Source organism: Anarhichas minor, unplaced genomic scaffold (genome assembly GCF_050575085.1).
Source record: "Anarhichas minor isolate MPS153535 unplaced genomic scaffold, ASM5057508v1 ptg000161l, whole genome shotgun sequence".
Classification (NCBI taxonomy): domain Eukaryota; kingdom Metazoa; phylum Chordata; class Actinopteri; order Perciformes; family Anarhichadidae; genus Anarhichas; species Anarhichas minor.
In genome coordinates, this window is record NW_027466607.1 from 96,142 (window position 1) to 120,897 (window position 24,756).

The window sequence follows — 24,756 nt, forward strand, 5'->3', positions numbered from 1 at the left end:
CTCCAACTTTACCGTCCTTAGGACAGGAGTGAGATCCTTCTTCTGCTCTTTAACCTGAGGGGGGGGCTGGCTTTTTTTAGAAATTGGAGGCAAAGATTTCTTGCCTCCAATCTCCAACTTTCGCGTCGTTACGTTAGTAACCACTTTTTCCCTCTCCTTTTTAATCTCCGTGTACATTCTGGAGTTTCCCTTTTCAGCCATTAACTTATTCCTCAGGTCTGGCTTGTCCCACTCGGACGCTGCCAACTTCAGGATTTTCTCCACGATCGCGTCCAATTTTTTTGTCAAGTCGGCCTTGGACTCTTTCACGGTCTTATATGTGTTGTTTATTTCACACCGCTGCTGCTTCACTTTTTCCAGCTGCTCTTTCACAGAACAGTTGATCTGGTCAGCCTTGTCCAGCGCTTTGTTCTTTTCATCTGCCTCGACTTTCAAGAGTCTGACTTCCTCCTGCAGCTTCCTAGTAGAAACAAGTTGATCCTGAGCCTCCAACAAGTTTATTTGGATCTGATTCCTCTCAGCCTCTTGGCCCTCAGTCTTGCTGATTGCTTTTCGCAACCTGTTCTCCAATTCAGGAATGAGCTCTTGGAGCTCCATGATTTCCTGTTCTTTTAACTGAGCACGCTTGATGTGCTCCTCTATCTTCATTTGCTGATAATTGTTTGAGGTCGTGATTCTGTCAAAGCGACGCCTCATTCCCCCAATGAAGCCACTCTTTTTCTTGGACTCCTTTTTACAGGATTCCAATTCTGCAGTGTCGTTAGCTTCATTGAGGCTTTGTTCTTCAGCTTTCTTCTTAAATGAGGTAAATTCCTCATTTAAGAGTCTGTATTCTTTCTCCAGAGATTTTATCTTTGTATTTTTCTCCCGAATTCTAGAGTTGAACTCTTTCAAATTTGCTTTCTCCAATGCTTCATACTTCTCCTCTGTGGTTTTAAACCGCTGCACTTCTTCTTCTTGCCTTAGCGATCTTTCCTTCGCGAACATTCTCACATGTTCCTTCAACTCAGCCGCGTGTTTTCGCTGTAAACTTTCTCGATCTTCATTCAATTGTTTCACCTCCTTCTGGAGTGGAAGGAGGCTATTTAATTCTCTTTTGAGGGACTCGTGTTGTTCAAATAGTCTCTGATGATGGGTCAGTTGAGTTGCAGTTAATTCTGCACTCTGGCCTTTAAATTGGATGACTTTATCGGAAGACATGTTGACTGTTTGACTGTTACTTCAAAATGTGAGAGTTCATCTATCATTCAACATTATATAGCAATGTTTCATCAAAGGCACCTTTGAAACGTGACGTCACAAAGAATCAAACTTGAAAGGAACGTCGGAACGTCCCGCCCACCCTAAACAAACCGCCGCAGCTATGCAACCGTTGCCGTGGCAACGGTGGAACCTACTCACAACAGCTGATCCTCACGTGCAGCGGGAGAGACAGACGTCTGATGTCAAAATGATGTAAATTATTTACCACGAAACCTTTATGAAGGAAAACAACAACAGATACAGTTTCTGCAATAATCTGTGTGAAACTGGCTCCTTGATGGGACATTTTCATGTTTTTCTTTTTAAATATAAAACGGAATAATCCTGACCTTTTGTCTGCTGGTGTTTATCAAATGTACTTTTTAAAGATTTTAATAGATATTTGAGAGAAGAGGAAGCAGAATATTTAGCTATTGGGGTAAGTCATTTATTCAATGATGAAATTGTAATAACTCTGATAAAAAATAAAACTGCACTCACTCTGTGTTCTTAAATCATTAGTCTGTTTCACAGGTGCTTTGGCTGATTGTGTTCCGAATCTAAAGCTATTCATTACTGCACCTCAAGAGATGGAAGCACTGACTGGATCTTGTTTGCAAATCCCATGTAACTTCAGTGGTAAACCAGAGGAGGGATTCAACACAAGAACAACCTTCGGAGTGTGGATTAAAAATTATTTAAATTTTCCCCGAAATCCAAATAATGTGATTTTCAACAGTAGCAGGAAGGATAACATCTATCCAATGAATCTAACTGGAGACCTGAGTCAGAAAAACTGCACCACTTTATTTTCCAGTTTAAACACATCATACACAGACAGGTACTACTTCAGGATTGAGAACCGGCCATTTCTGGGAACAGCTTCTTGTGATCCTCTTCAAATAACAGTTCGAGGTAAGAGAGTTTTGGTTTTTATCACTCAGTCTATGATGTTATTGTTTAGAATAAAAAGTGATGTCAGTTGAAGCTAACCTTCAATGTGAATGTAAATATCTGCTACAGAGACCAACCAGAGAATGAAATGTTTACACTTCATGGATATTAATGGAATTTGTTTTGTGCTCTACTATTAATAGTCCCATGATGAAGCTGCCTGTTCATGCAGACCTTTGCATCTAACGCTTGAAAAAGGGGAAGTCTCATGACTTTTATTTTTGACAATTTACCATCATTGATGTACAAAATCTACATTAATTCGTGTAAGTTTACATTTCATGTTACCCCTACAGAGGGTCACAAGATAAATCTGAGGGGTCGTGAGGTGATTAATGGGAGAGGAAAGGAGAAAAAAAGTGATTTCTGTTAACAACTCAGAAACATCAGAAAAATGACAAGAAGCCCCGAACAAACACGTTCTTCTTTTTTTATTAAGGAACAATCCAAAAGCTGTTAGTGGAGTAAAAGTACAATATTTTGCTCTCAAATGTAGAAGAGTACTGCTAGCATGGCAGTAGACTCCTGGTCTTGTTGCTGTGTTCTTCAGTGTACAATCTGTATTTGATTTGAAACCACAGATTCTCCTCCAAGCCCCAGGATTGAGATCTCAGGTGATCTGAAGGAGAAGGAGTCTGTCTCTATAAGCTGCTCAGCTTTCACTCCCTGTCCACACTCTCCTCCTAAACTCACCTGGAACCTCCAACAAGACCCTCACATCATGACAGAGGAAAACACAGATCGAACCTTCACAACTAAAATCCAGAAGATCATCACTCTGTCAGACAAACATGATGGATTCATCATCACCTGTTCTGCCAGATATCCTGTGAATGAAGGAAAAGATATCAAGACATCAGAGGAGACAACGACTCTCAGTGTTTCATGTAAGTGTTTGTTTTATAAAGATTGAAAGCAGATGGCAAAACAACAGATTTTTTCTCATGATTATATGCTAAATTTTCCAGATTCTCCCAGAGACACCTCAGTGGTCATCAGTCCCACTGATCCAGTGTCAGTTGGCAGCTTGGTGAACCTGACCTGCTCCTGCAGAGGAAACCCTCCCATTAACACCTTTGTGTGGTTCATGATCGATGATGGCAGACTGACACTGATCAAAGTTGATGAACAGATTTATGGCTTTAAAGTGAGCAGCAGTGATGGAGGCAGATTGTATTATTGTGGATGCGTAAATGAGCTGGACATTCAGCTATCGACTGGACGTCAGTTGGTATTTGAAGGTAACTGCAGGAATTATGATTTGAGATGTTTTAGAGTCATAACATTTCAGAAGGTGACCATGCTGTTGTGTTGCAGGCGATCAACGGGTTGGTGCTCAAGTCATAGTGAAGATCCTGGGAATCGTAATGCTCGTCAGCACATTGGTCATCTTTGAGTGGTGAGATAAACTTTTCTACGATACGATCGTCTGCAGATACACACCAGCTGGTCTCATTTTAAATGTGGTTGGAATGTATGAGACAGATCACTGTCATTACAAAATAACCCCAAAAAACACTTTCTACTCTCTAAGCCCATGTCTATAATACATTATGAATACATTTGTAATGCATTAATGCATAATACACCATCAATATTCATAATGATGATGACAATAATCATACACATTATAAAGCATTTTACAACGACGTATAAGGTCAAGTAGAACACTTCATACCTGCTAGTCACTCACTGACATTTACAAGGATCATAGTGTATTATAACTCCCATTGTTGTAATACATCATAATCTTTTAATGATGCATTATAATGTGATTATAAGTTACTCTAAGTGGGCACTGTTTGCTTCAAGAAAAGTGAAGAAATATGTCATTAATTCTGCTAAATAACAACACACAATGTTCACTTAAATCAAAACAATAACCACAGAGTAACGTATAACCACATTATAATGTATTATAACAGTGAGTACAATGCTTTCTAAAACAATGATAATGTATTACAGCTATGGGAATTATAATGCACTACTATCCTTGCAAATGTCAGCGAGTGACCAGCAATTATAAATGATTATGATACTGGACCTTATATGTCATCATAAAATGCATAATGATGCCGTGATGAAAGAAAATGCATTACAAAGTATGTTTATGAAGCATTATAGACTTATAAAGTGTTACCAACGAATTCATTCATTCTTCTTTTTCATCCAGCTGGTTTAGATCAAGACGCTCCACCAAACCACAGGAGGTAAGATATGAGATGAGGAGAGCTATTTCATTATTATTTCTTTATAAAGTGGTTCCATTCACTCATACGTAAAAACAGAACATCAGAAATGAATACCGACAAAAATTAAATCTACATAAAGAACGTTTGAAACAACACAAAGTCAAAACAGCTTTAAACCTGCATTCATTTATTAAGGGGCAGTCCAACAAGCTGTAAACACAACATTGACATGTTATCACCTTATAAAGATGATATGGCGAACACTATCGTGTGTGTGTGTGTGTGTGTGTGAGGTTTAACATGTTCTTTGAGGGCCTAATTTAGTTGGTGGATTGTTCAGTCTGCTGTTCTCTAATGTGAGGCCCTGTGACACTGACACATCTGTAACACAAAAGACATGTTGCATCTGTGTTCATCTTGGCAGTAACTAAAACTCTTTCTGCTGCAGCAAGCAGTAGAAGCGGACTATGTTAACAGCGTGGTTGAGTTACATCCATCATGAGCCAGAAGAGGAAGAAGATGATATGGAACGACAACTGTGTTATATGTTCTGTATTCATTAGTCTTAGTGTGCCACTTACACAATGTGTGTAGATCTTCTCTTAATACTTAAGGGTCTTCCGTTCTTTAAAGAGGAATAGTTAATCATGTTTATATGTGCTTTCTCTGCACTGTTGTCTTTGTTAAAATTATCACAACACAAAAGTAAAAACATCCTCTTTCATATTTTATCTCATGTTAAACTGATTCCTGGCACCAGATTTTATTATTTGTTCTTAAGATACAAAACACATGCCTGGACCATGTACATCATTTGTATTGCTAAGCTGGTGTTTCCATTGGATGCATGTAAAGTGTGTTAAATAAAATAAAAAATGATGCGTTTCAATCAGCAGAAAGTGTTGTCACTTATGTTATCATTTAGCATGTACACACAGACTCATGATTGATATGTAACTGTCGGAGAAGTCAGCATTACGGTTTCTGTGCGTGTAAAATACATGAAGTTCATACTTTCACCTGTTCAAATATGTCATTATTATCATTATGTTATTTGAGTTACGTGAAGTATATACATGAATGCTTGTATCTTTATGATGTCGTAATATCTGACTTCATTTGGTTCAAATATTTCTGATGCTCAACACGACAACTGAGAATAAGTTGTATTTATAACTGACTAATTAACTCGTTGTCTCATACTGTGGAAAGCCCACGTTCCCCTACAGAGAATATGGTTTAATATGTGGGGTGTTCATACAGTGCAAACAGTCTATGTACTGAAATGACAAATCAAGACTTATTGTTATATATATATATATATAAATCCACGTGATTAGGAGTCCAGTTAATAGTGCATTATTAATGATCCTCAGGAGGACATCACATTCACTGCAGCACAACTAAAATTCAATGTACATGCTATTCATCGAGGCAGATACTTGTTTGTGAAGTTTCCCACACGTTTAGTTGGTGTTGACACTCTGAATGTGATGAGAAACCTTTGTTTCAGCTGTGTGGCTTATCAACCAGACTAATAAGGAGAAGTGGTGGAGGGTAAGGCATGTGCAAAGCCCTCAATAAATTCTGAGAACTTTCAAGTACACAGGGGAAGTTGGTTAGTCGGATTCTGCAGGATTCTCACTTGTGATAAATCATTTTCTACAATAAAATGTATTCATTGAGAAATGAGATTTTCATTTCAAAGTATATGTTGTGTGTACTAAGGATGGGAACATGTAGGATTTTATAGGATATTGCATTAAAAGAACAATAAGTACAGGAATTATCATGTACAAAAGAGCAGACTCACACAATGTTGCTATTTCTTTTGTATTCATCCTGAAAGGGGACCTTATGAGTTATTATTATTGTCAGACGAACATGATGGATTCATCATCACCTGAATATGTACATATGTATTAAGCTACACTGGAAACCAGCAAGACATGAACCCAAAACACACGACTCAGATGAAAAGTGCAGGTGCATGTAAATGTTTTAAGATGACAAAAACACAAAAGTTCACAGGAGACTGTCCAATGAAGTGAGACAATGGTACAAAAACACCATGTAGAGTCAAAGTCAGAATCCAGAGAATAAAAACCTTTTTCAATAACAGAAAGATCCTAATAATCTAATTTCAACTTGAACAATATTCAATAAATGCATCCACTATAAATAAAGTTACTTCTGCATGTAATAATCAAGGAGAGAGAGAGTGTTTCTCTACGCATGCAAGCTCTTAACAATTTAAATAATCAGTTCCATCTCATAATATGCATTGTCGTGACTCTAAATGTGTCATTTCTTCATTTAGAATACTTTCATTTAATCATTGGCTGGTAAATTAATGGACGTTGAGGTATTTTCAGATTACAGCAGTGGTTGTAGTACAAATGTGCACACAAGTGTGTGAATTATAGCTTTATTTGCCATTTGCAGGAACACCTGCAGTGATGTTTTGACCCACCTTCCATTAACTCCTCCTTCCTTTCACAGTCCATCTTGGTTCATAGACCTGTGACTTCTGCATTGACCTGGTCAGACAGCACGGCTGCACTGAGGAAAAACACTCACTCCAATGTAAGTTGATGTCTGCTACAATCAATCATTTTAGGATCAAATGGCAAATGGTAGAAAACAGTCTTTCTATATCTTTTAATATTTCTATTTATTCTAGTTATGATATATTTAATTCTGATTATTCATAAAGAAATTGTCTGATTACTTGTAGCATCAATGCAGAAGCATCCAGAGGACTGACTAGCGTTTTACTTGTTGAACTTCTGTTTTCATATTTAAAGGCACAGAGAACAAAACTGTGTGTCAGGACTCAAGTGTGGATAAAATATCAATGAGTTGTAAAGAGTAGCTGCTCATCTGAGCCTTTTCCGTATGATTCATGCCATTGAGTGCCTTATATTGTTCTGACTGCTTGGCGAGTCCTTTTCCTCTGCTTCTCAAGGATTCCAGTATTTTCCCCTCTATGTTCCTTTATGAAGGAAAACAACAACAGATACAGTTTCTGCAATAATCTGTGTGAAACTGGCTCCTTGATGGGACATTTTCATGTTTTTCTTTTTAAATATAAAACAGAATAATCCTGACCTTTTGTCTGCTGGTGTTTATCAAATGTACTTTTTAAAGATTTTAATAGATATTTGAGAGAAGAGGAAGCAGAATGTTTAGCTATTGGGGTAAATCATTTATTCAATGATGAAATTGTAATAACTCTGATAAAAAATAAAATTGCACTCACTCTGTGTTCTTAATTCAAAGTAAGTTGTCTCGGTTTTAAATTACGACAGCTAAAAAAGGGAAGTTGGATTGTTGGACTGTTGAAATTCATGAATATCATTATTTTCTCTTTAAAACCACCAACCAAAGGATCTATTTGTCACTCTCTTGTTGATGTGGGCTTCTTTGGTAAGACAACACTCATGGTTTTATTCTCATCTAACACTCTGCGTCGTACACATTTGCAGTCTTGTGAGCGGTGGTCTCTTAACACACAGGAACTTGTGGTTGTACAGAGCATGTTGAACGCTTTGTAAAATCCACTGTTGTGTTTGTGAATCCAGGTGATGAGTGTCATGGCAGTCCGGTCTGTGAGAACGGTGACAGCCAACATGTTACTGAGTGTCTTCTTTCTCTCAGGTGAGCTTTTGGTTCAGTCACTTGTATTCCTCTTGAATCATTTACTATTTGACACATATCATTTTACCCTAAATTCATGTGAATGTTACAATCTGTGTTCTCTGCGTCAGCTCTTTTGTTACTGAGACGAGACTGACTTAGTTATTTGGAGATATAGACGGGTTTGGTCACCACTGGGGTCGGCCTCGTGGGGGATAGTTGTTGTAAAACCAAAAACATTAATCAATACAAAAACTGTTCAGGGAAAAAAAGACCAAAATGCAAAATATTACAGCTGAAGTATATTTCTCTTCATGTTTTTGTTGTTGTTTTTTACACATGTTACTCACCACTGTTAATCATTAGTCTGTTTCACAGGTGCTTTGGCTGATTGTGATAAGAATCCAGCTCTATTCATTACTGCACCTCAAGAGATGGAAGCACTGACTGGATCATGTTTGCAAATCCCATGTAACTTCAGTGGTAAACCAGAGGAGGGATTCAGCACAAGAACAACCTTCGGAGTGTGGATTAAAAATGACCCTTACTTTGGCCAAAGGCCAAATAATGTGATTTTCAACAGTAGCAGGAAGGATAACATCTATCCAATGAATCTAACTGGAGACCTGAGTCAGAAAAACTGCACCACTTTATTTTCCAGTTTAATCACATCATACACAGACACGTACTACTTCAGGATTGAGAACCGACCATTTCTGGCAACAGCTTCTTGTGATCCTCTTCAAATAACAGTTCGAGGTAAGAGAGTTTTGGTTTTCATCAGTCAGTCTATGATGTTATTGTTTAGAATAAAAAGTGATGTCAGTTGAAGCTAACCTTCAATGTGAATGTAAATATCTGCTACAGAGACCAACCAGAGAATGAAATGTTTACACTTCATGGATATTAATGGAATTTGTTTTGTGCACTACTATTAATAGTCCCATGATGAAGCTGCCTGTTCATGCAGACCTTTGCATCTAACGCTTGAAAAAGCGTCATGACTTTTATTTTTGACAATTTACCATCATTGATGTACAAAATCTACATTAATTAGTGTAAGTTTACATTTCATGTTACCCCTACAGAGGGTCACAAGATAAATCTGAGGGGTCGTGAGGTGATTAATGGGAGAGGAAAGGAGAAAAAAAGTGATTTCTGTTAACAACTCAGAAACATCAGAAAAATGACAAGAAGCCCCGAACAAACACGTTCTTCTTTTTTTAATAAGGAACAATCCAAAAGCTGTTAGTGGAGTAAAAGTACAATATTTTGCTCTCAAATGTAGAAGAGTACTGCTAGCATGGCAGTAGACTCCTGGTCTTGTTGCTGTGTTCTTCAGTGTACAATCTGTATTTGATTTGAAACCACAGATTCTCCTCCAAGCCCCAGGACTGAGATCTCAGGTGATCTGAAGGAGAAGGAGTCTGTCTCTATAAGCTGCTCAGCTTTCACTCCCTGTCCACACTCTCCTCCTAAACTCACCTGGAACCTCCAACAAGACCCTCACATCATGATGGAGGAAAACACAGATCGAACCTTCACAACTAAAATCCAGAAGATCATCACTCTGTCAGACAAACATGATGGATTCATCATCACCTGTTCTGCCAGATATCCTGTGAATGAAGGAAAAGATGTCAAGACATCAGAGGAGACAACGACTCTCAGTGTTTCATGTAAGTGTTTGTTGTTGGATCCTGTCAGCACATGATGATTCTTCTCTCTTAAGGATCTCGTTCAGGCTCTGATGCTGCTCTCTTTCCTCACATCTCCGTCACATTCTCCTCAGACGCTCCCAAGGACACCTCGGCGTCCATCAGTCCACCAGGTTTGGTGTCAGCGGGTAGCTGGGTGAACCTGACCTGCTCCAGCAGAGCCAATCCTCCCGTCAGCAGCTTCACCTGGTTCAAGATCAGCAAAGATGGACCCGTCAATGTATCTGAAGGAGACTTTTACAGCTTTAATGTCACTGATGAAGGAGTTTATTACTGTGTGGCCACCAATGAGCTTGGTAATCAAACATCAGAGATCCTTCTGACTATTAAAGGTAAACACGGAACTGTATCACATCCTGTGAATTAGGAGCAGTTATTGTTGGCTAACATCACGTCTGTAAACATTAGTGACGCAGCATTTTAAATATACGTTTGCAAAATACTGTATGAAGTCAAGCTGAGCATTCTTCTTAACTTGACTTGGTCACTTATAATGTTTTGTTTCTGTAGAAGAACAGCTTGAAAGTTTGTCACCATGGATCGCAGTTGTTGGAGGAATCATTGTACTCATCTGTGCGGGTGTTGCCATTTGGTAAGTACCTCAAATCAAGTTCATATCCAGATGTATCCACTCAAAATGATTGTATTTTTGTACAGATATTCTTCTCATTGTAATCTGTGATTTGTTAGTATTAGCTCTTTTTTTTTACACCTCTGACATTTTGTACTGTATTATTCTATTTTGAATGAATGTCTTCAACTGATCAAAATCTCTGAGTCTGATTTATTTTCATATCTTTTTGTTTCAACTGATTATTTAAAGTCGAAGGTGTATTTGTGGCGTTCCTCAGGGTTCTATACCTGGGCCATACTGTTGTGTCTACACGCTGCCTCAAGGTCATAATATACACATACAGAACACAGAGATTCATTTTCATGCAGATGACACATTTATTTTTTTGAGAGTTTGTCAATATCACCCAACTTGATTCCCTAATTGGGAGTCTAAGTTAATTAAATGTTGGATGTCATTAAAGATCTTTGAACCTAATGTTGACAAATCAGTGTAAGAAACCTGAGATCACTGTCTTCAAATGTAAAACCAGTCTGAACTAAACCTTTAGACCTTTAGACCAGTTAGTACAAGAAGTGGCCGCTAGATGTCCAGAATGAGTGAACACTTCAAGCACATTTAGTTTCAATACTCAGACTCAAAACTCTTTTATTCACTTTTAAAGCATCAGAAGTGTCTTATACAAGCAGGAATAATGTGGTGGTCTCAAACAATGCTGTGAAATGACTTGCTTTTAGCTATTTCCTCTTTTCGTACTGTATTATTAATTGTTGACTGTTTCTGTTCTTAATGACGGTTTCTAAATTGCACTTAAAGCACTTTATTATTACACAGAAAAATGAAGCTGAGAGCTCTCGTGTGTCTTTCAGGTTGTTCAAGTCAAAACGTTCAACTTCACAACAGACACAGGTAGGAAACAACTTAAATACTTTAGATAATTATGTGTTATGAGCATGTTTCTAACTAGTCATACTGTCTGCACTCTTGAGATCTGGACTGAACAGGTTACTCATTAGGGACTAAATGTGGTGACAAACAGGAAGATGAAACATCCTGTTAGAAACCCACATTAACCATCAACTGCCATAGCAATAAGGGTTTCTATTGTTGTGTCCATTAAAAGCTGGTTATTTGGATGATTGTCACTGTTTTATAGCAGTGGGAGCTGAGTGAGAGACAAATGAGGTGAAGTGAAGGAAATAGATGAAGGTGCTTCACAACATTTCTTGTTTGGTCCATTTATCACAGAGCCTAACAGCGGAGGAGCCAGCTGTTCAAGAGCCAGCCAGAGCAACAGAAACAGAAACAGGAGACATCCATTACGGAGAGATTAACTTCTCCAACTGGAGACCTGAACCGTCCTCGGCCTCGGTGCAGGACAGTGGACAGCAGCAAGACACACTGTATGCACAGGTCAAAGTGTCCAAGACAGTAAAGAGCTTCACACAGACTGCTGACAGCCCAGAGGATCTCTACGCTCAAGTGTTGAAGTGAAAACGAGTGCATGGACATGACATTTTATTCAACAAATATTCTGTTGTTATTCTTACAAGGACATCTTTTCTTCAGTTCTTTGCAATATATTTAAAGTGGGACATTTTGAAAATTTTTTATCAATACGTGAGATGTTTATGGTCTCTAAATTCCTTTTCGCCACACATGGATGGCTGATTTGTTCACGTAACATGCGTCATATTTCTTCATCATAAATGGATCTGTGTTTAATTATTACAGCTAAACCAAAGGCTGTATTTTGGAAGAGGTGATGTCACCAATCAGGAGCAACATTTGAATCACAATTTGATGACAAGTGACGCGGTTGTTGAAGTGTTTGTGTTAAACTCATAATTAAAGCTAAATGATGATTGTTGCTTATTCTGTCATAAATATGTATCCTATTATATGGAGAAATTCTTAAGATTTGATAACAAGCTTTCAGGGGCTTTAAATTTGGTCATTGAGTTGCAACCCAGATATGTACTAAATATGACATTGTACTGTAAATACACTAATATCAAGTAAGACATAAAATGTAATGACCATCAACTGCAAATAGACAAAATCATAAATACAGCAAAAATGTTGTAACGGGGAACAACAGCCAATAGCCGGGCTGCATCTTATTACACCAGTTCAATTTAAATACAAAGTGACTTCTACTACAAAGCCAACAACGCCACCTACCAGGAGACTCTGAGCCACAGGGCTCTGAAGAGCTCACAGTCAGGGGAGCAGAGTTAAAAACCAGACAAGCGACACCAAAATGTCACAGGAGACTGTCCAATGAAGTAAGACAATGGTACAAAAACACCATAGAGTCAAAGTCAGAATCCAGAACCAAGGTCCAAAATACTAGAAAACTACCCAGAAATGATCCCTCAACCAGTAAAGACATGAACAGACAAAAGAGAGCACACACACTGAATACACAAGCGAGGAAGGTTTATTAGACACAGGTGAAACTGATCAGGGCCGGTTAGGTAATCACAGTGACGGGAAACACACGAGGACAGGAAGTGAAGTATCTATAAGTGAATACCAAAATAAAACAGGAAATAAGAGAAAAACTGAAAACAATAAAAAAAAACAAGACTTTGTAACAATATTTAGATTAATCAGTGTACTATTATTAAATCCACTACAAACAAAGTTATTTCTGCATGTAATAATCAAGGAGAGAGAGAGTATTTCTCTACGCATGCAAGCTCTTAAGAATTATAGCTTAATTTTCCATTTGCAGGAACACCTGCAGTGATGTTTTGACCCACCTTCTATTAACTCTTCCTTCCTTTCACAGTCCATCTTGGTTCATAGACCTGTGACTTCTGCATTGACCTGGTCAGACAGCACGGCTGCACTGAGGAAAAAACACTCACTCCAATGTAAGTTGATGTCTGCTACAATCAATCATTTTAGGATCAAATGGTAAATGGTAGAAAACTGTCTTTCTATATCTTTAATATTTCTATTTCTTCTAGTTATGATATATTTAATTCTAGTTATTCATCAACAAATTGTTTTATGGGAGTTCCTGGATATATTATGGGAGTTCCTGGATATATTTTCAAAAACCTCTGTCTAAACTTTTTTTTAACTGTGTTGGAATCTGATGCATATTAATAATAAACAATGTTTAGTTCTATTTTTTTCAAAACTTAATGAATCACAGAAAATCAAGAAAACATACTCTGTTGCAGCATTGACAACAATGATGGGCCGTTGCTTGTTGACAGGCTGCTCGGACAGTTCCTTTAAAGTCAGAATCCTCTGACCTGCAGGAACCTAACAGAGAGAGATGTGATGTACAAGACATGTCAAACTATCCTTTGCTACAGTATTTTCTTTTAGATTTGACAACAGTAATTTATTTGAATTGGACTCATATTCCTTAAGTGACCTCCGTTTCACATCCATTTCAATAGTATACATACATACATAGATATACACACCTTCCCGGCATCATAGAAGCCCTCACTAATAACTTCAGTGGAGGCCAAATGACCTGTCAGGCTGTATTTGACAGACAAATTGAAGTTAAGCAGGCTGATCATGGCCAACTTGCTGAAACTGCTTCTTCGAGTCACTGATTGGTTGATTTGCTGAAGCATTTCCAAGGCACTAAGACACACACAAACAGATATTCAGACATTGGTGATAAATATAAAAATGCACGCACTAACAAACACACACTCTCATATAAACAAAAGGACCAGTACTTTATGTCGGAGCCATACATAATACTGTCCTATACTGCCATCTACTGGCTATTTTAGAGACTACTCTAAATTGGCTTGAAGACGCTACACCTTTTGTGTCGCTGTAACTTTAAAACACTCATCAAAGTTCTACATGACATCAGTCATGTTTGATGTAATAGTTGGCTGTCATCTCAGTGTCTTACCCAAATTTGCACATCTCCACAGCAGTGGGCACATCACTGGCACAGACATTGATAGCCCAGCATGCATTGCGCAACACCTCCTTATCATAGGTTTGCAGCAAATTGACCAGTGGGTGAAGGCCTCTTGCGCTTAGTAGCTATGAACAAGGAGTGAATTTTAGGTGGTCAGGGAAAGCATATAAACTATTCTTGGAAAATTCATAAGAAACTATTGTTTATAATTAACATTGTTTTTAAGTTTTATACATTTTACTGTTAAGAATAAAAACAGGAACAGTCAAACCAGTATTGGTACCATTAACTGATATTTTCTTTATGCAAAACATCTCAAAATTTCATTGTAATTCACAAATATGACAGCAAGGCAGGAGTCTAAACTGTCATTAGACACACACAAACACCCACCTCTGCCCTAGCTTCCGTATCGCAGGCCAATACTGCCAGGCACAGCGTGGAGTTGACCAGGACCTGTCTATCTGTGGACTTCAAGGGCTCCACCAGAGCTTGTATGGCTCCATGTGACAAGACACTGCAGCGGATGACCTCCTGTTCCGCCATGTTGCCAAGGGTGGCAGCAGAATTGGCCACAGTCCTGGGACAGCTTCCATACAGCTGCTGGACAAGGATCTCATGGCCTTCTGCCTCGTACACTGCACTGCAGATACCACAGAAATGGATGGGAGATTTACTGCAAACCTACAGACTACATGCAGTCTCAAAGTATACAACGTAGAAGGTAAAGTGTGTGTCATTTGTGTGATTTGCACAAATAAGTGGAGTTTAAGGGAAATCAAACATTAAGAGTAAGGAAGTGAGGGAATTAAGGATGGGAGGTGGAGTTTAATGTCCCGAGAACTTAAGGAGACAGTAATGCTGAAATATGTCAGACAGTAAGAGACGAAGGGTAAAGGGATGATTTGTCGGGGGAATAAAAAGGTGGAAGATGAAATGGAGAAAGGGAAAGAAGATAGGTAGATATATTCAGTCAGTAAGAACCATGAGAAGAAAGATGAAGCATTAAATCATTTGTGAAATAGCAGACAGGAAGGCACACTGCTCAACTTTAAAATACCACCTTCAAATACCCGGTTTTAGACTGCAAACTCATCACTTAATGTTTTACACATTTGGCAGCAAGTTGCACATATCATTATTCAGACCCTGAAACTGTTAATTGTCTCGGTCCTTTTTGAGTAACTAACTGTAGGGGTCTCATTTGCATTATGTAACAGGTTGTCTGTCACTCACAATGCGTTGAGCTGGTTGCTATGTGTGAGGTTAGAGAGGGCCTGGGTTGCTGCCTCTCTAAGCACCAAACTGTCATTGCTCAGCAACCGTACAACTGCAGGGATCCCACCTGAAACACACATAAATCCAACTCATTCACACGGCATCGTTAAGAGTGTATGATGTTAAGGTGCTTGTGCGAATGTGCACGTATGTACCCAGGTCTCTGAAGCTGTCTTTGCTGGCTAGGTGGAAGCTCATGGCGGACACAGCCTGGCAGGCAGCTGTTTTCACGCTGATGTCCGCTACAGACAGAAGTCCTACAGGCACATTCTGCTCATTCTGCTCATTGAGCAGTTCGCGATTCTCAGCTACACGTGTGTATTCAAAATACGATGAAATAAACACAGAAAACACACGGATTAACTGTTACACCCGCTTGACTTCCAAACCTATAGCTGGAAAGCAATGAAAAAAAATATTATCTCTTGTCTCCTTCTGTGCTTACAGCTCTGAGCAACCCTGGCGATGCATTTCACAGCGTTGGACTGGATTTCAGGCATATTGGGGGCGAGAACACACTCCATCAGCCTTGTTAATCCTCCACCATTCTGGATCAGCTGTAAACTCTCACTGTCACTCATACAGTTAGCAACTACCCGTAAGGCCACAGCGTGAAGGTCTCTGAATTCCTGTAAGAAATAAAAAGATAGATAGGAGACAGAGGATGTAGTCGAGGATATAGAGGCATTAGGAGTTCAGACAGTGTTCATTCAAAGGGAACCATTTTCAGCTAATGGTGCAAACATACACTGCATACAGACAGCTATAACCCTATCCATATTTTGTCTTCTTGTTTTCATTACCTAGGACTAAAGGGCAGGATGAAGACATACATAAGCATTTGTTCTGTCTCTCAGACACATGCACACAAAGACCTACCATGTTGCTGAGGATATCCATGAGCTTCTCAAATCCTTGCTCTTCCCTTAAGGTGTTGCATGCATCTTTATCAGTGGTGACATTCTGCAGTGTCTTTATAGCCAACTGCTGAATGACAGGGAAGTCCGACTTCAACAGATCCAGAAGTGGAGGGATCCCTCCCAACTCACGCACTGCCAGACGGCTTTGGTGGTCCTTCATGCATACATTACAACACGGATACAAAAGTCAAAAGAGAATAATGAAACCGTTTGAATTTCATCCATCTCAAGAATATATTTTACAAAACACACCGTGATGCGTTTAGTGGCTTTTAAGATACTGATAAATGTAACTTCTATTTGACTAAAATGAAAAACCTTATAACCACATAGCCTTGTAACCTCCTCTGAGTCACCTGAACCAGGTTAAAGATGATCTCTAGTGAGTTCTTGCTGACATCAGGGTCTGGACTGGATAAGAGCTGGATTAGAGGTGGCAGGCCCTTGTTGTCAAAGATCCGGACCTTACAGACGAAATCCACTGACAGAGAGGCCAGGCACAGTGTTGCAAACTCATGGACAACTACATCTTCTTGAATAGGAAAGAAAATGACATTGTTTGTTTCTTTTATTATATCTATTTCTAAGTCTATTCATCTCGAGATCCAAATTACTCACCTTCAAGGGACAGTTTGTCAATGATTGATGGAATGACATCTATTTTTTTCAGAGCAATCCTTACATCACCTTTCAATGGAAATATGAAACAAAGTTAATAACTTATTTAGTCAGCAAACCCATCAGTCTCTCAGTCTGTAAGTCAACAAAACAGTGAATTCTAGCCAGTTGACAAATCTCTAAGCACTCAATTGCCTGACAAGCACATAGATGGTCAGGACGTCAAATCAATTGTACTGTAAGCCACCAACAGGCTCAAAAGGCTCTTCTGCATTGATTTTGTTATATGTTGTCTGACACACCGTTGTTGGCCATGATGCCCAGGGCCATGAAGGCGTTGCGTCTGATCAGCTTGTTGATGTGAGTGATGAGCTGACAGAGAGGCTCCAATGCCCCCAGTCCCAGCAGACAAACCTTGTTCTCATCTCCTAACAACAGGGGGAGACCATGAGCAGAGACATTAAGCACGGTGGCAAACAGACCTGTATAGCATTTACTATGTGTCAGTGAAGTAGTGAAGATAAACACATTAGAAGCTAAAACAGGGGGTGTCTATAATAGTAATATACATATAATATTATTACATGTTGATTGTTTTATTTCAGCTCTTGATATATAAAATATATACTATGCAAGTGGTTCATGAGCATATAATCGAATGAATTAGATGACGGATATCATGGGAAATAAGCAGGAAATAAGATAAGACATTTAGTACATTTTGTGGTTTTCAGCTGCATGTTTGCTCACAGAAAAAAAGCTAATATGTAGCGTTTTTTTCCGTGGGTAGTCTACTGCACCTTTTTCTGCAAATATGTGGATCGCTTCACAGGCTTTGACTAGGATGTCCTCCTCTGGGGAGCTCAGCAGCAGCACTATTGTTGCTGGAGTTTTTACCTCAAAGGTTAGTGGCTCAAACTGTGAGAGTGAGGAGAGAGGGAGAGATGTAAATGCGTTATCATTGATCTCGTGTCTGTCATGGCAGTCCGGTCTGTGAGAACGGTGACAGCCAACATGTTACTGAGTGTCTTCTTTCTCTCAGGTGAGCTTTTGGTTCAGTCACTTGTATTCCTCTTGAATCATTTACTATTTGACACATATCATTTTACCCTAAATTCATGTGAATGTTACAATCTGTGTTCTCTGCGTCAGCTCTTTTGTCACTGAGACGAGACTGACTGAATTATTTGGAGATATAGACGGGTTTGGTCACCACTGGGGTCGGCCTCGTGGGGGATAGTTGTTGTAAAACCAAGAAAATTAATCAATACAAAAACTGTTCAGGGAAAAAAAGACCAAAATGCAAAATATTACTGCTGAAGTATATTTCTCTTCATGTTTTTTGTTTTTTTGCACGTTACTCACCACTGTTAATCATTAGTCTGTTTCACAGGTGCTTTGGCTGATTGTATTCCGAATCTAAATCTATTCATTACTGCACCTCAAGAGATGGAAGCACTGACTGGATCTTGTTTGCAAATCCCATGTAACTTCACTGGTAAACCAGAGGAGGGATTCAACACAAGAACAACCTTCGAAGTGTGGATTAAAAATGACCCTTACTTTGGCCAAAGGCCAAATAATGTGATTTTCAACAGTAGCAGGAAGGATAACATCTATCCAATGAATCTAACTGGAGACCTGAGTCAGAGAAACTGCACCACTTTATTTTCCAGTTTAAACACATCATACACAGACACGTACTACTTCAGGATTGAGAACCGACCATTTCTGGCAACAGCTGAATGTGATCCTCCTCAAATAACAGTTCGAGGTAAGAGAGTTTTGGTTTTTATCACTCAGTCTATGATGTTATTGTTTAGAATAAAAAGTGATGTCAGTTGAAGCTAACCTTCAATGTGAATGTAAATATCTGCTACAGAGACCAACCAGAGAATGAAATGTTTACACTTCATGGATCAATAGAATATTTTTTGTGCTCTACTATTAATAGTCCCATGATGAAGCTGCCTGTTCATGCAGACCTTTGCATTTAACGCTTGAAAAAGGGGAAGTCTCATGAGTTCAGTATTTTTTTAGAAAATCTACATTAATTAGTGTAAGTTTACATTTCATGTTACCCCTACAGAGGGTCACAAGATAAATCTGAGGGGTCGTGAGGTGATTAATGGGAGAGGAAAGGAGAAAAAAAGTGATTTCTGTTAACAACTCAGAAACATCAGAAAAATGACAAGAAGCCCCGAACAAACACGTTCTTCTTTTTTTAACAAGGAATCATAATCCAAAAGCTGTTAGTGGAGTAAAAGTACAATATTTTGCTCTCAAATGTAGAAGAGTACTGCTAGCATGGCAGTAGACTCCTGGTCTTGTTGCTGTGTTCTTCAGTGTACAATCTGTATTTGATTTGAAACCACAGATTCTCCTCCAAGCCCCAGGATTGAGATCTCAGGTGATCTGAAGGAGAAGGAGTCTGTCTCTATAAGCTGCTCAGCTTTCACTCCCTGTCCACACTCTCCTCCTAAACTCACCTGGAACCTCCAACAAGACCCTCACATCATGACAGAGGAAAACACAGATCGAACCTTCACAACTAAAATCCAGAAGATCATCACTCTGTCAGACGAACATGATGGATTCATCATCACCTGTTCTGCCAGATATCCTGTGAATGAAGGAAAAGATGTCAAGACATCAGAGGAGACAACGACTCTCAGTGTTTCATGTAAGTGTTTGTTATTGGATCCTGTCAGCACATGATGATTCTTCTCTCTTAAGGATCTCATTCAGGCTCTGATGCTGCTCTCTTTCCTCACATCTCCGTCACATTCTCCTCAGACGCTGCCAAGGACACCTCGGCGTCCATCAGTCCACCAGGTTCGGTGTCAGCAGGTAGCTGGGTGAACCTGACCTGCTCCAGCAGAGCCAATCCTCCCGTCAGCCGCTTCACCTGGTTCAAGATCAGCAAAGATGGACCCGTCAATGTATCTGAAGGAGACCTTTACACCTTTAATGTCACTGATGGAGGAGTTTATTACTGTGTGGCCACCAATGAGCTTGGTAATCAAACATCATCAGAGATCCTTCTGACTATTAAAGGTAAACACAGAACTGTATCACATCCTGTGAATTAGGAGCAGTTATTGTTGGCTAACATCACGTCTGCAAACATTAGTGACGCAGCATTTTAAATATACGTTTGCAAAATACTGTATGAAGTCAAGCTGAGCATTCTTCTTAACTTGACTTGGTCACTTATAATGTTTTGTTTCTGTAGGAGAACAGCTTGAAAGTTTGTCACCATGGGTCGCAGTTGTTGGAGGAATCATTGTACTCATCTGTGCGGGTGTTGCCATTTGGTAAGTACCTCAAATCAAGTTCATATCCAGATGTATCCACTCAAAATGATTGTATTTTTGTACAGATATTCTTCTCATTGTAATCTGTGATTTGTTAGTATTAGCTCTTTTTTTTTACACCTCTGACATTTTGTACTGTATTATTCTATTTTGAATGAATGTCTTCAACTGATCAAAATCTCTGAGTCTGATTTATTTTCATATCTTTTTGTTTCAACTGATTATTTAAAGTCAAAAGTGTATTTGTGGCGTTCCTCAGGGTTCTATACCTGGGCCATACTGTTGTGTCTACACGCTGCCTCAAGGTCATAATATACACATGCAGAACACAGAGATTCATTTTTATGCCGATGACACATTTATTTTTTTGAGAGTTTGTCAATATCACCCAACTTGATTCCCTAATTGGGAGTCTAAGTTATGTAAATGTTGAATGTCATTAAAGATCTTTGAACCTAATGTTGACAAATCAGTGTAAGAAACCTGAGATCACTGTCTTCAAATGTAAAACCAGTCTGAACTAAACCTTTAGACCTTTAGACCAGTTAGTACAAGAAGTGGCCGCCAGATGTCCAGAATGAGTGAACACTTCAAGCACATTTAGTTTCAATACTCAGACTCAAAACTCTTTTATTCACTTTTAAAGCATCAGAAGTGTCTTATACAAGCAGGAATAATGTGGTGGTCTCAAACAATGCTGTGAAATGACTTGCTTTTAGCTATTTCCTCTTTTTGTACTGTATTATTAATTGTTGACTGTTTCTGTTTCTAATGACGGTTTCTAAATTGCACTTAAAGCACTTTATTATTACACAGAAAAATGAAGCTGACAGCTCTCATGTGTCTTTCAGGTTGTTCAAGTCAAAACGTTCAACTTCACAACAGACACAGGTAGGAAACAACTTAAATACTTTAGATAATTATGTGTTATGAGCATGTTTCTAACTAGTCATACTGTCTGCACTCTTGAGATCTGGACTGAACAGGTTACTCATTAGGGACTAAATGTGGAGACACACAGGAAGATGAAACATCCTGTTAGAAACTCACATTAATAATCCACTGCCATAGCAATAAGGGTTTCTATTGTTGTGTCCATTAAAAGCTGGTTATTTGGATGATTGTCGCTGTCTTATAGCAGTGGGAGCTGAGTGAGAGACAAATGAGGTGAAGTGAAGGAAATAGATGAAGGTGCTTCACAACATTTCTTGTTTGGTCCATTTATCACAGAGCCTAACAGCGGAGGAGCCAGCTGTTCAACAGCCAGCCAGAGTAACAGAAACAGAAACAGGAGAGATCCATTACGGAGAGATTAACTTCTCCAACTGGAGACCTGAACCGTCCTCGGCCTCGGTGCAGGACAGTGGACAGCAGCAAGACACACTGTATGCACAGGTCAAAGTGTCCAAGACAGTAAAGAGCTTCACACAGACTGCTGACAGCCCAGAGGATCTCTACGCTCAAGTGTTGAAGTGAAAACGAGTGCATGGACATGAACTTTTATTCAACAAATATTCTGTTGTTATTCTTACAAGGACATATTTTCTTCAGTTCTTTGCAATATATTTAAAGTGGGACATTTTGAACATTTTTTATCAATACGTGAGGTGTTGATGGGTCTCTAAATTCCTTTTCGCCACACATGGATGGCTGATTTGTTCACGTAACATGCGTCATATTTCTTCATCATAAATGGATCTGTGTTTAATTATTACAGCTAAACCAAAGATGACTTACAGTCATTGTTTCTGCATGTGAAGGTTTTTCATTTTTGCACTTTAATACATGAGTAGCTGTTTCAATGCCACAATTAACAGTTTTTGAGTCTTGGCAGTTACAATAAACAGCAAAAATGATCTTGCACGCTACAAACTATCACTCTGTAGTACAAGCAAGCCAAACAAATCTCAATATTATGTGTTTGTAGTGTCATAATGCAAGCCAAAACAATTATTTTGTTGCATTTCCTTTTTCTTCACATGGCTCTTTTGTGGTCAGCAAGAAGAAATTCATGAATAAAAGACAAACTTGTCACTCAATTATGGATGAATAAGAGATAAACATTTTCACTTTAGTTTCCCACTGTACTGTGATCAGTCCACTTGTTTGAAGAGTTGAATTTAATAAATTAAACGTTGCAGTTGTAACATTTTTCAGCTTCCTTTTAGAGATTTAAAAAAATGTTGCAGTACATTCATGTGTGCTGTTGATCAAATTCATACAGTGTGATCAGTGACTTATGAATACGCTTTTACAAAAATGTAAGTTTTTTTCATTTCACACGAAAAAGAATCATCCAAGTTGGTTCTTGCTGCATTTTAGAAGAGGTGATGTCACCAATCAGGAGCAACATTTGAATCACAATTTGATGACAATGGACAGGGTTGTTGAAGTGTTTTAGTGATAAACTCATAATTAAAGCTAAATGATGATTGTTGCTTATTCTGTCATAAATATGTATCCTATTATATGGAGAAATTCTTAAGATTTGATGCCAAGCTTTCAGGGGCTTTAAATTTGGTCATTGAGGTGCAACCCAGATATGTACTAAATATGACATTTTACTGTAAATACACTAATATCAAGTAAGACATAAAATGTAATGACCACCAACTGCAAATAGACAAAAACATAAATACAGCAAAAATGTTGTAACGGGGAACAACAGCCAATAGCCGGGCTGCATCTTATTACACCAGTTCAATTTAAATACAAAGTGACTTCTACTACAAAGCCAACAACGCCACCTACCAGGAGACTCTGAGCCACAGGGCTCTGAAGAGCTCACAGTCAGGGGAGCAGAGTTAAAAACCAGACAAGCGACACCAAAATGTCACAGGAGACTGTCCAATGAAGTAAGACAATGGTACAAAAACACCATAGAGTCAAAGTCAGAATCCAGAACCAAGGTCCAAAATACTAGAAAACTACCCAGAAATGATCCCTCAACCAGTAAAGACATGAACAGACAAAAGAGAGCACACACACTGAATACACAAGCGAGGAAGGTTTATTAGACACAGGTGAAACTGATCAGGGCGTTAGGTAATCACAGTGGTGGGAAACACACGAGGAAAGGAAGTGAAGTATCTATAAGTGAATACCAAAATAAAACAGGAAATAAGAGAAAAACTGAAAACAATTAAAAAAAAACAAGACTTTGTAACAATATTTAGATTAATCAGTGTGCTGTTACGAAAAACAATTTTTCAAGAACAGAAAGATTCTAATACTCTCATTTCAACATGAATAATATTCAATAAATGCATCCACTTTAAATAAAGTTATTTCTGCATGTAATAATCAAGGAGAGAGAGAGTATTTCTCTACGTATGCAACAAGCTCTTAACAATTTAAATAATCAGTTCCATCTCATAATATGCATTGTTGTGACTCTAAATGTGTCATTTCTTCATTTAGAATACTTTCATTTAATCATTGGCTGGTAAATTAATGGACGTTGTGGTATTTTCAGATTACAACAGTGGTTGTAGTATAAATGTGCACACAAGTGTGTGAATTATAGCTTTATTTTCCATTTGCAGGAACACCAGCAGTGATGTTTTGACCCACCTTCTATTAACTCCTCCTTCCTTTCACAGTCCATCTTGGTTCATAGACCTGTGACTTCTGCATTGACCTGGTCAGACAGCACGGCTGCACTGAGGAAAAACACCCACTCCAATGTAAGTTGATGTCTGCTACAATCAATCATTTTAGGATCAAATGGTAGAAAACAGTCTTTCTATATCTTTAATATTTCTATTTCTTCTAGTTATGATATATTTAATTCTAGTTATTCATCAACAAATTGTCTGATTACTTGTAGCATCAATGCAGAAGCATCCAGAGGACTGACTAGCGTTTTACTTGTTGAACTTCTGTTTTCATATTTAAAGGCACAGAGAACAAAACTGTGTGTCAGGACTCACGGGTGGATAAAATATCAATGAGTTGTAAAGAGTAGCTGCTCATCTGAGCCTTTTCCGTATTATTCATGCCATTGAGTGCCTTATATTGTTCTGACTGCTTGGCGAGTCCTTTTCCTCTGCTTCTCATGGATTCCAGTATTTTCCCCTCTATGTTCCTTTATGAAGGAAAACAACAACAGATACAGTTTCTGCAATAATCTGTGTGAAACTGGCTCCTTGATGGGACATTTTCATGTTTTTCTTTTTAAATATAAAACAGAATAATCCTGACCTTTTGTCTGCTGGTGTTTATCAAATGTACTTTTTGAAGATTTTAATAGATATTTGAGAGAAGAGGAAGCAGAATGTTTAGCTATTGGGGTAAGTCATTTATTCAATGATGAAATTGTAACAACACAAATAATAGTTTGTGAGTTTCATCAGTCCTGTGATGCAGAGCAACAGAGATAAAGCTCAGTG

At 38.5% G+C, this 24,756-nt stretch overlaps 4 protein-coding genes across 4 annotated transcripts; 3 read left to right on the top strand and 1 right to left on the bottom strand.

The window, feature by feature from the left end:
• The first annotated feature begins 2,285 nt into the window (after nucleotides 1-2,285).
• On the top strand, nucleotides 2,286-5,232 carry LOC142943960 (vascular cell adhesion protein 1-like). The gene is made up of 5 exons (XM_076085527.1): nucleotides 2,286-3,083; nucleotides 3,165-3,437; nucleotides 3,514-3,595; nucleotides 4,370-4,406; nucleotides 4,837-5,232. The coding sequence occupies exons 1-5, from the start codon at nucleotides 2,918-2,920 to the stop codon at nucleotides 4,888-4,890; spliced, it is 612 nt and encodes a 203-aa protein (XP_075941642.1). The 5' UTR covers nucleotides 2,286-2,917; the 3' UTR covers nucleotides 4,891-5,232.
• Nucleotides 5,233-7,849: 2,617 nt separating this feature from the next.
• Nucleotides 7,850-11,907, top strand: LOC142943955 (cell adhesion molecule 4-like). Its single transcript, XM_076085523.1, has 7 exons — nucleotides 7,850-8,048; nucleotides 8,406-8,786; nucleotides 9,401-9,706; nucleotides 9,820-10,077; nucleotides 10,256-10,337; nucleotides 11,189-11,228; nucleotides 11,568-11,907. Exons 1-7 carry the CDS (start codon nucleotides 7,976-7,978, stop codon nucleotides 11,811-11,813), a joined length of 1,386 nt encoding a protein of 461 aa, XP_075941638.1. The 5' UTR covers nucleotides 7,850-7,975; the 3' UTR covers nucleotides 11,814-11,907.
• A 1,418-nt stretch (nucleotides 11,908-13,325) lies between these two features.
• LOC142943956 (armadillo repeat-containing protein 3-like) lies at nucleotides 13,326-18,064 on the bottom strand. Its single transcript, XM_076085524.1, has 14 exons — nucleotides 18,050-18,064; nucleotides 17,849-17,966; nucleotides 17,351-17,476; nucleotides 17,049-17,117; nucleotides 16,787-16,962; nucleotides 16,390-16,584; nucleotides 15,956-16,139; nucleotides 15,666-15,818; nucleotides 15,469-15,577; nucleotides 14,626-14,875; nucleotides 14,221-14,357; nucleotides 13,769-13,937; nucleotides 13,507-13,601; nucleotides 13,326-13,350 (listed from the first exon to the last, which is right to left on the bottom strand). The coding sequence occupies exons 1-14, from the start codon at nucleotides 18,062-18,064 to the stop codon at nucleotides 13,326-13,328; spliced, it is 1,821 nt and encodes a 606-aa protein (XP_075941639.1).
• On the top strand, nucleotides 18,063-20,609 carry LOC142943952 (myelin-associated glycoprotein-like). The gene is made up of 5 exons (XM_076085520.1): nucleotides 18,063-18,090; nucleotides 18,442-18,822; nucleotides 19,426-19,731; nucleotides 19,845-20,105; nucleotides 20,284-20,609. Exons 1-5 carry the CDS (start codon nucleotides 18,063-18,065, stop codon nucleotides 20,367-20,369), a joined length of 1,062 nt encoding a protein of 353 aa, XP_075941635.1. The 3' UTR covers nucleotides 20,370-20,609.
• The last annotated feature ends 4,147 nt before the right edge of the window (nucleotides 20,610-24,756 follow it).